At 50.5% G+C, this 10,386-nt stretch overlaps 2 protein-coding genes across 6 annotated transcripts in view; one reads left to right on the plus strand and one right to left on the minus strand.

Moving 5' to 3' along the window:
• Positions 1-2,501: 2,501 nt before the first annotated feature.
• On the plus strand, positions 2,502-8,959 carry SGF29 (SAGA complex associated factor 29). Of its 3 annotated transcripts, none has more exons than XM_069984474.1 (10): positions 2,502-2,832; positions 3,977-4,070; positions 4,752-4,827; positions 5,237-5,309; positions 5,566-5,630; positions 6,458-6,587; positions 6,933-7,079; positions 7,163-7,198; positions 8,407-8,569; positions 8,678-8,959. In XM_069984474.1, the coding sequence occupies exons 2-10, from the start codon at positions 3,996-3,998 to the stop codon at positions 8,792-8,794; spliced, it is 882 nt and encodes a 293-aa protein (XP_069840575.1). In that variant the 5' UTR covers positions 2,502-2,832; positions 3,977-3,995; the 3' UTR covers positions 8,795-8,959. The 3 variants fall into 3 exon arrangements, with proteins under 3 accessions (XP_069840575.1, XP_069840573.1, XP_069840574.1); XM_069984472.1 differs by lacking the exon at positions 2,502-2,832 and adding an exon at positions 3,048-3,234; XM_069984473.1 differs by lacking the exon at positions 2,502-2,832 and adding an exon at positions 3,372-3,390.
• A 479-nt stretch (positions 8,960-9,438) lies between these two features.
• Positions 9,439-10,386, minus strand: part of LOC138801557 (structure-specific endonuclease subunit slx1-like) — an 8,362-nt gene continuing 7,414 nt past the window's right edge. For all 3 annotated transcript variants that reach the window (XM_069984503.1, XM_069984501.1, XM_069984502.1), the window contains exons 6-7: positions 9,801-9,885; positions 9,439-9,725 (exon numbers count right to left, since the gene is read on the minus strand). In XM_069984503.1, coding sequence (XP_069840604.1) covers positions 9,696-9,725; positions 9,801-9,885 — 115 coding nt within the window. In that variant the 3' untranslated portion in view covers positions 9,439-9,695. The remainder of the gene's footprint in view (positions 9,726-9,800; positions 9,886-10,386) is intronic.

The following is a 10,386-nucleotide window of genomic DNA, read 5'->3' on the forward strand; positions in this document are numbered from 1 at the left end:
TAGATGTCACTCAGCTTTCCTAGAATCCTCCCATGTTATATACCATATCCTCTGCTTCTATATTGCTGCCGCTCAGGAGACTGGTAAAGCTGGGTGATAGCTGTAGAGGTGACTGTATCAGCAGGTGGATGAAGAACTATTCACCACGTGACAGAAGACAATGACTCCGCCATTAGTTATATCTGTTACTAGGAAAGCTGGGTGACTAGGATCGATGTTATTGCCGCCATCCTGAAGGGTTGGAGGTTGTCACCCGGCTTACATGCCCTGGATCATGGAGTGATGGGCCCCATAGGATCTCTGAGGGCGGCCATTATTACCCAGATATAATCATTAACAGATATTAGAGGGGATCTCAGGGGATGTTTGGATGGGCAGCTCTACAGACGAGAACAACGTCCCGGACGTTATCGCTTTGTCCTTGTCATTATCACTATACACACAAAAACAAAAGTACAGGTCAGACGATCAGCAGAGCCCTGTGGGCAGGGAGGGGTGGGGTTAGTTGTGGTGTGGATGTGGTCAGGTGAGTTGTGGGCGTAGCCAGTTGTGTTGTGGGTGGGGCCAGGGAGGGGGTTGAGGTTAGTTGTGGTGTGGATGTGGTCAGGTGAGTTGTGGGCGGGGCCAGGTGTGGTGTGAGTGGGGCCAGGGAGGGGGTTGGGGTTAGATGTGGTGTGGACGTGGTTAGGTGAGTTGTGGGCGGGGCCAGGTGTGGTGTGGGTGGGGTTAGTTTTAGTGTGGGTGGGGTCAGGTGCAGGAACGCTGAGAATCCACCACTCAGGACACCTTGTGCTCCGCACATGAGACTGTGTCTGTACACAAACATGTCCTGCGGTCACCGCGTGACTCCTACTGCTCCGCCTGTCAGCAGCCTCGGGGCAGGAATCCCTACTACTATACATCAATGACTCAATATCTCCACTGCTTCCTGTCAGTGAATGGGAATGATCACCCATCAGTGTCAGCTGGTGTGGACACAGCCATACCCTCCATGATACCTTATAGGACACCATCTCTGCTTCCTGTCAGTGAATGGGAATGATCACCCATCAGTGTCAGCTGGTGTGGACACAGCCATACCCGCCATAATACCTTATAGGACACCATCTCTGCTTCCTGTCAGTGAATGGGAATGATCACCCATCAGTGTCAGCTGGTGTGGACACAGCCATAACCTACATCATACCTTATAGGACACCCTCTCTGCTTCCTGTCAGTGAATGGGAATGATCACCCATCAGTGTCAGCTTGTGCGGACACAGCTATACCCTCTATTATTCCTTATAGGAATATAGGATGCCATCTCTGCTTCCTGTCAGTGAATGGGAATGATCACCCATCAGTGTCAGCTTGTGCGCACACAGCCATACCCTCCATTATTCCTTATAGGAATATAGGATGCCATCTCTGCTTCCTGTCAGTGAATAGGAATGATCATACATCAGTGTCAGCTGGTGTGGACATAGCCATACCTTCTATAATACCTTATAGGACACCATCTCTGCTTCCTGACAGTGAATAAAACCATTATATGGATGCTTTTAGCCTGCTGACACAGCTGAGGTTTGTTACAACATGTCAGTGTAGACATATCTCCAGGCCTGAACTATGGAAGATCAGGCTTTAGCCCCTGGACGTCTGTTCTCTACAGCAAGCAGAGATATAGATGATGTCATGGATGTGACATAGAGATGGGGTGAAAAGCGCCCTCTTGTGGAAGGGGCTCACACTTTTCTCAGAGCAGCATTACCACCAGACACTTTTCCATCCAGGGGCCCCCAACCTGTAACCTTTCCCTATTATCAGGGGATGGTGGTCCTACAGCCTCCAACATTTCCTGAAAGCTGAGGCGCCCCCCAGTGGTAGAAAAAAGAATTCCTATAGCCAGAGGCCACCCCTGTTCCCTCCTCTCACTAATAATGATCAGAGCATGAAGGACAGGACAGAGAGGCAATTACATAAATGGACTCCAGGGACCCCCCATCAAACCTGCCGCCCTACAGCTGTTGCAAAACTACAATTCCCATCATGCCCGGACAGAAAAAGCTTTGGCTTGATGGGGATTGTAGTTTTAGAAGAGCTGCAGGGCGACAGATCTGACCCCACTGGCCTGTACCCCCCCTCGGCCCTGGCTTACAGCGTGAATACAGGGTCAGTTCTGGGGGTCGTGAATCATGATGAGGAGCGGACCCCCAAAGGAAGAAGAATTCAGCGACTATGGGATCTTACGTCTCATGTTACTTACATCAGTCTCCAGAAGCAGTGACAATCCGATGTGATGAACCCCAATAATAAGGGGGGGGGTCGGTGACTCCTTCGTGTGACCCCAGACTCTTCTTCACATTAAACTCACCATAAGACACAGAATAGAAAATCTCCTAATAGAGAAAAGAACATAGAGATTATTGGGGGCTTCAACCTGTGACTGAATCCCCTTCATATATATAGAGGAGCGCCCTGTATCTATGGTCCTATGGTGACCCGGCCATCAGGTCATGTGATTATGTGTATCGGTGGGGGGTGGAGGTGCAAGAGAGAAATGTGAACTGTAGCCACCATGGAAGCAGACCAAATGTCGCCAGGGGGGCCCGGGTCCCCCATGCCGCACGGGCCCTGTAGCAGTCGCATGGTCTGCCGGGGGGTGCTAATATATAATGGGACAAGAGGCCAATGAGGGGTTCCCAGGATGTGAGGGAGGATTGTTATGGAGCTGTGTGGATTATGGACCCTGGCAGGAGCGGTCACATGACGGCTATCCGATCAACGGGAACATCAGCCGCCTGTGAGCGAGGATCCCGCCCGTCCCTGGACAAGGAATAATCCACAGGAGAGGTAACACTGTTTGTTGGTCTGTTTTTTGTGGGGGAGGTGGTAAAGGGGGCAGGACAAGAAACTTTTCTCTCCTACCCCCTTCAAGTCTACTGTGTCCAAATTCACATACTACAACACAATGCTGGGAGTTATGGTACTACAATCTCATGTGCCCTCACAGCTCTGAACACTCTATCGTTGTGAAATCTCAGAAAACCTTTAAGAAAAAGGGAAAAAAAAAAAAAAGAGTAATGAAACAATATACAAAACCCAACCGCGCATGCGCAGCTCCCAAGAACTGCACTCCCGGCATGCCCCGCGAGCTCCCCGCCGCCGTCTCCTAGGCAACAGTGACGTCATCACCCTGCGACCCGTAGTCCGTGTTGTGGTCGCTCTCGGTGAAGAGGCCTCGTCTCCTGCCCGGTGAGTGTCGCGATATGATGGCCTCCTGCGCAGGCGTCTGTTGTGATATGACAGGCTCCACCTCTGTCGGGGCTTATATATAGAGGGTGGTGTATATGTCGCGCTATGAGTGTGAGAGGAGGCCTCGCTGTGCGCCTCGTCCTCCGCCATGGTGCTGTGGGTATCGCGATAGGGGATCTGTATAATAATGTATAGTAGCTGAGTGTATCCCTCTAAGATCTGGCAATATGGCCGCCATTGGGGTTCATTGGCTTATGCAGTGGCACTACAAGTCTCAGCACTGTATATATCATTGCCCTCAGTCTATGGCTCTCTGCTTGTTGCAAAACTACAACTCCCAGCATGCTCCACATGCATTGTATATATCATTGCCATCAATATGGCTCTCTGCTTGTTGCAAAACTACAACTCCCAGCATGCTCCACATGCATTGTATATATCATTGCCATCAATATGGCTCTCTGCTTGTTGCAAAACTACAACTCCCAGCATGCTCCACATGCATTGTATATATCATTGCCATCAATATGGCTCTCTGCTTGTTGCAAAACTACAACTCCCAGCATGCTCCACATGCATTGTATATATCATTGCCATCAATATGGCTCTCTGCTTGTTGCAAAACTACAACTCCCAGCATGCTCCAACGGCCGAAGGCCGTTGGAGCATGCTGGGAGTTGTAGTTTTGCAGGTTGTTGTCTATTTAGCCTCAGGATTTACAGTTTTTTCTTCCTTCCATTAGGACGATACAGAAAGCGAAGATGGCGCTGGTGTCCGCCGACACGAGGATCTCCGAGCTGCTGAACGAGCTGCATCAGCTGATCAAACAGACGCAGGTGAAGACGCCATCCGCGCCGCCATCTCCTCGCGGTCACGTGGTGCAGGCCGCACAGGGAACAGTCACCTAAACCACGGGTCTTCGGGGGTCCGACAGCTGGGACCCACCATGAGGCTGAGGGTCTCTGGTAGTGCTGTCACTCTCTATGAGACTGCTGTATATAGCGGAGTGCTCCATCTTCAGTTATCTCATAGACATGGGCCCTATTCCACCGGACGATTATCGTTCAGATTATTGTTAAATCGTTCGAATCTAAACGATAATCGTTTGGTTGAAATGCAGTTAAGAAATCGTTGATCGCTTCATAAGACCTATTTTTATCATTGTTCGTTCGCAAAACGTTCGCATTGAATAAGACTTCGTTCAGTCGTTCGCAGTAGATACGAACGCAATAGCGAAGAAAAAACGATCGAAAATACGATCCTAAGTAACGATTATCGTTCCATGGAAATGAGTGAACGTTTTCCGGTCTTTCGCAATAGCGGTCGTTTGAAATCGTTAACGATTATGCGAACGATAATCGTCAGGTGGAATAGGGCCCTATGACTGCCGTCTACTCCCATTACTTAGGGGACCCCCAGCCTTGTGATCATTGGGGGGCAGCACGCTGATCAGATACTGGGATACCCTGTCCGTTCACACCTTAGCTCTGATTCACTCTGGACTTTTCACGTTTCAGGAGGAGCGATCGCGGAGCGAGCACAACCTGGTGAATATCCAGAAGACGCACGAGCGTATGCAGACGGAGAACAAGAGTAAGTGGTGAGCCGCACTGGACCACAATCTGCGCCCTAGTAGTTAGCAAGTATCTGAACATAACCCTGCCGTCATACTGTGGCTATAGGTTCTGCACGCTGTAAGTCCATAGTCAGCAGTCTCCAATCCATGGTTGGCTGTCACAGCATGCTGGGAGTTGTAGTTTTGCTAGTTGAAAGAAATGCTCCGATGGGAAGATGTAGATTCCCTGTCAGTAATAGAGGATGCTATTGCATAAACTGATTCCCCTTTAAATGCTGTCATGTGAACTCTGGGTCGTCTGAGAAGGCTCAAAGGGGGATGGGCCTAGCTGACTATCTCCGTCCCAGAGCTCTGACACATACAGCTGAGGCGTCTCCATTACCGCCATGTATCCTGAGTCTTATAACCTGTTTCCTGTCCCCTCAGTCTCACCGTATTACCGCACCAAACTGCGAGGTCTCTACACAACAGCCAAGGCCGACGCGGAAGCAGAATGCAAGTAAGTGACTGACGGGGAGTCATATCATACTGTCCCCGACCTGTGCATCCCCCCCTAGGCTGTCCCACCCTGCCCCTGACACAGCAGCCGGAGAGCCACAGGTCAGGGGTCACTGGTCTCCACTGTCTGCTGTGATCACTGTGCACTGTCTGAGCCGAATCTTCCATAGAGGAATGTGTGGTCACTGTGCTGCGGCAGATCGCTTGGTTGTGGCTTTCTTGGGGTCCTAACTGGCTGCTTTCTTCCCCTCCCCCAGCATTCTGCGCAGGTCACTAGACAAGATTGCTGAGATCAAGTCCCTGTTGGAGGAGAGACGCATCGGTGAGTACCTGAGTACTGTCCTGTTATTGCTGTGTTATAGACTGGTCGCTGCTCAAGCTGCAAGACTGGATACCACTACGGAAGCGGCAGGGCTGCTGCCATGGTGGGGACCATGTCGGCTCCCCCCACCCATGTCGGCCATGTCTCCTGATCTGCCCCATACACATGCACACTCAGCCTTCATACATTCTGACTCCTCTAGCAGTAAAGTGATCGGCCAGTGCATTCAGCTTAAAGGGGTAGTGCGGCGCTCAGAAATTATTCACAGAATAACACACATTACAAAGTTATACAACTTTGTAATGTATGTTATGTCTGTGAATCGCCCCGTTCCCCACCACCCCCACTTGGGTACCCGGAAGTGTGGTGCATTATACATTACCTGATCCGTGTCGAGGGCCGTCCGCCATCTTGTGCCAAACGTCATCTTCGGACGGACGGACGAGTCGCTGCCGCCCGTCCCCCCTCCGCCGCGTTACAACTGTGCTCAGCCGCGATTGGCTGAGCACAGTTATGCTCAGCCAATCGCGGCTGAGCATCGGATGACGCTGCAGAGGGCGGCCGGCATTCGGGACAGTCGGAGCTGTTCACCGGCCGCCCGAAGAAGACGTCACTCGCTGAAGATCGGAGACGGTGTCGGCACGTGACAGGTGAGTATAGCGCACCACATTTCCGGGTACACGTGCAGGGGTGGGGGGACACGGGGAAGGGGGCCATTCACAGACATAACATACATTACAAAGTTGTATAACTTTGTTATGTGTGTTAGTCTGTGAATAATTCTTTACCGCCGCACTACCACTTTAACATGTCTTCTCTCTCTGCAGCTGCCAAGATCGCCGGCCTGTACCATGATTCTGAGCCGCCCAGGAAGACCATGAGGCGCGGGGTGCTGATGACCCTCCTCCAGCAGTCGGCCATGACACTACCACTGTGGATCGGGAAGCCAGGCGAGAAGTGAGTGTGACCCCCTGCACTGGATGTATGAGCCGCCATATGTAGTCACTATAGTGATGTTTCCAAGATAATGCAAGGAGACGGCACTTCCACAGCAATGTGCGCATTATCCCACAAAGCAAGTGACGTTTCGGCTTGTGAGAACCTTTCTCCAGCAGGTCAGAAGCCGAAACGTCGCTTGCTGTGTGGAATAAAAACACGTTTGCTGTGGAAGTGCCGTCTCCTGGCATTATGTGGGATTCATAGACTGATGGTTGGTCCAGTCCGGGGAGGTGCTATCATTGTCATTGTGCTGCTATTCCTTCTGATAGATGTAGAGTGATGTTTGTCATGTACCCTGCCCAGGCCTCCCCCTCTGTGTGGCGCCATCCCAGCATCCAGCGATTATGTGGCCAAACCTGGAGATAAGGTGGCGGCTCGTGTGAAGGCGGTGGACGGGGACGAGCAGTGGATCCTGGCTGAGGTGGTCAGTTACAGTCACGCTGCCAACAAGTAGGTCCTGCTGTTAGTGGGGTTAGTCATGGGGGGCATCACTGTACGTCCGGGCACTAGGTAACCTCTACACTGTCTTCTAGGTACGAGGTGGATGACATAGACGAGGAAGGAAAGGAGTAAGTATCACATGATCTGCATGAACACAGGGAATTCTGGGTGATTAGCTATGGTGTCGGTCATCAAGATTAAAGGGAACCAATCATGCCAAAAATCCATCTTAAGATAAGGAAACGTGCTGGCACATCACCCAGCACCTTTCCTAAACATCCCCCTGTAACCTCCGTGCCCCCCTACATCAGTCAGTAATCTTACTTTAAAGAAGTCCCGCGCTGTATGTAAATTTCCGGCAAGTAGCGATGGTGGGCGGAATTAGTCACAGGTCCTGGGCGTCTGTAATGGCTGTAATCATGCCCAGAGGGGCGTGATTGAGAGGTCTGCCTTCCATCCACGTGACCCGTCAGCTTGCGTTTCACGTCGGCGGACTTTTTCAAAGTAAGATTACTGACTGATGTAGGGGGGCACGGAGGTTACAGGGGGATGTTTAGGAAAGGTGCTGGGTGATGTGCCAGCACGTTTCCTTATCTTAAGATGGATTTTCGGCGTGATTGGTTCCCTTTAAGATATCCTATGTGTTATACTCACAATCCAGCTGCTGATACACAGCTCCCATAATGCACTGCTCTCTGCTGCATTATGGACTTGTATAAGCTGTATGCTGTGTATATACAGTGCATCTCAGGTGTCATGTGTACAGACCAGCAGGGAGATGTCAGGTTATCTGCTGAAAACCTTTTTCTTTCAAACCAACTGGTGTCATAAAGTTATAGAGATTTGTTATTTACTTCTATTTAAAAAATCTCGTCTTCCAGTACTTACCAGCTGCTGTGTGTCCTGCAGGAAGTGGTGGATTCTTTCCAGTCTGACACAGTGCTCTCTGTTGCCACCTCTGTCCATGTCAGGAACTGTCCAGTGCAGCAGCAAATCCCCATAGAAAACCTGCTCCTCTCCTGCTCTGGACAGTTCCTGACATGGACAGAGGTGGCAGCAGAGAGCACTGTGTCAGACTGGAAAGAATCCCCCACTTCCTGCAGGACATACAGCAGCTGGTAAGTACTGAAAGGCTGGAGATTTTTAAATAGAAGTAAATTACAAATCTATATAACTTTCTGACACTAGTTTTCAAAGAAAACTTTTCGCTGGAGTACCCCTTTAACAGCAAGCAGAATTGTGGGTGCAGCTCTGGATGTGAGTAGAGCATAGGACATGACCCGTCAGTAGGTGTAATACAGGGCTGTATCCTGACCCCTGATCTTGTATCTGTCAGACGTCACACTCTGAGCCGCCGCAGGATCATCCCTCTACCGCAGTGGAAAGCCAACCCGGAGACGGACCCGGAGGCGCTGTTCCAGAAAGATCAACTAGTGCTGGCTCTGTACCCGCAGACCACCTGCTTCTACCGAGCCCTAATCCACACCCCCCCACAGCGGGTGAGTATAGACACATCTGTGTCACACAGGGTCTGCAGGGAAGGTGTGGCCACTGAGGGACATGTATGGCTGGATATTTACCATGTGACCTTCCATCTTGTATCTCAGCCCCAGGATGACTACTCGGTGCTGTTTGAGGACACGTCCTACGCTGACGGCTACTCTCCTCCCCTCAACGTGGCCCAGAGATACGTGGTGGCCTGCAAGGAGCCAAAGAAAAAGTGAAGATGTTGCCAAAATCTGGGGAGAATGGCCGCTGGGAGGACTGGGAGGGATTTTTTTTTTGCATTATGATCTTTTATCCCAACTGTTAAAATCTCAAGGGAAGAAAAAAAATAAATAAATGGCTGCTCGGCCTTCCTTTTTGACTGGGGCAGCACTGAGATCCTATGAGCAGGTTGTGGTTTTTATAGCTAGAAATGTTGGTTCATTGAGGTCCTATCCCTGCACAGCTCTAAGCTGCAGCGTGTGGATGGGGTTATCCATGAGGAGGCTCAGCTCATATCAGTGATCATCGTGCCGAGGCCGCCATCCAGCAGCCGGAGAGTTAATGGAATACGGCCTGACCTTGTAACTCTGCTGATCTTCAGAATAAGTATAGAATTGTCCCTGTTCTGAATAATTTGGACACTGAGGTCACCCCTCCAGCCATTGTCACCAAACAATGATGTGGTTAATGACTCCATAGACAATGACCGGAGCTGTGGCCGCACCGTTCATTCCAAGGACAGTTGTGACCCCATTTTTGGGATTGGACTTCCCAATAACTCCTTTATAGGGGTGGAGACTGGAACACTTCCCCTCACTGCACATGTGCAAGACGGCACTCTTAGAGGGGCAAACTATAGAGTCTAGAAACATCCACATCATAGGAATATTTATTCTACACAGCTTAAAAAAAATATCAGTCTAAAAATATACAACCTGCTGGGAGTTGTAGTGTCTCAGAGTGGCACTCGCAAACATTCAGCATCATCACTTTACAATAAATACATAATCAGAAGCCTGTAAGGCGTCGTCCTCCATCAGCGCAGAAGTCACCCATTCACCCAGTGTCCTCCGTAAGCACAAGGTCCTCCACCAGCGCAGTGGTCTCTCCCAAACGGTGTCCTCCATCGGCGCAGGGTCAGCTGTGCAGCTCGTCCACCCAGTGAGCCTAGAGAAGACAGCACAGTGTTACATCTGGCCTCGGGTTATAGCAGTGAGATGGGGGAGATGTCGTCAACCGCACCTGTGACTGTGATATCTCCTCCAGATCACCGTAGCAGCCCTTCTTGTATCGGATCAGGTCTCCCCAGAGCACAGAATTCCTACAGCTGAAAGACAGAGGTCAGGGGGCAATGCAAAGGGGACACAGCCTGGGGGGAGGTCTTTCTAATCCTGGATATACTTTAAAGTGACACTGTACCCACAATCTGACCCCCCAAACCACTTGTACCTTCGGATAGCTGCTTTTAATCCAAGATCTGTCCTGGAGTCCGTTCGGCAGGGGATGCAGTTATTGTCCTTAAAACAACTTTTAATCCTACAGCGCTGTGTCTAACGGCCGGGGCTTACATTTGTATATGTATTAGGCTGGCACCACCTCTCAGTCCTTCCTTTCCACGCTCCTGAACATTTACTGCTGTTTGAGCTTTGCACAGGTGTCTTAACGATCCAGCCCATGTTCATCATACAAACAGGTGGGGAATAGGAAGCAATCTGCCTGGAGCATTCCTAATAATGAGGAGAGTGGGGAGGAAGGACAGAGAGGTGGTGCCAGCCTAATGTATATACAAATCTAAGCCCCGGCCGTTAGACACAACGCTGCTGGATTA

Source organism: Dendropsophus ebraccatus, chromosome 9 (genome assembly GCF_027789765.1).
Source record: "Dendropsophus ebraccatus isolate aDenEbr1 chromosome 9, aDenEbr1.pat, whole genome shotgun sequence".
Lineage (NCBI taxonomy): Eukaryota > Metazoa > Chordata > Amphibia > Anura > Hylidae > Dendropsophus > Dendropsophus ebraccatus.

Bases quoted from the DNA above. Each gene is read 5' to 3' on its own strand.
- SGF29 (XM_069984472.1), top strand. From the start codon at position 3,092: ATGCGCAGCTCCCAAGAACTGCACTCCCGGCATGCCCCGCGAGCTCCC. The intron at 5,310-5,565 runs GTAAGTGACTGA...CCCCTCCCCCAG, and splicing joins GACGCGGAAGCAGAATGCAA to CATTCTGCGCAGGTCACTAG. The intron at 8,570-8,677 runs GTGAGTATAGAC...CTTGTATCTCAG, and splicing joins TCCACACCCCCCCACAGCGG to CCCCAGGATGACTACTCGGT.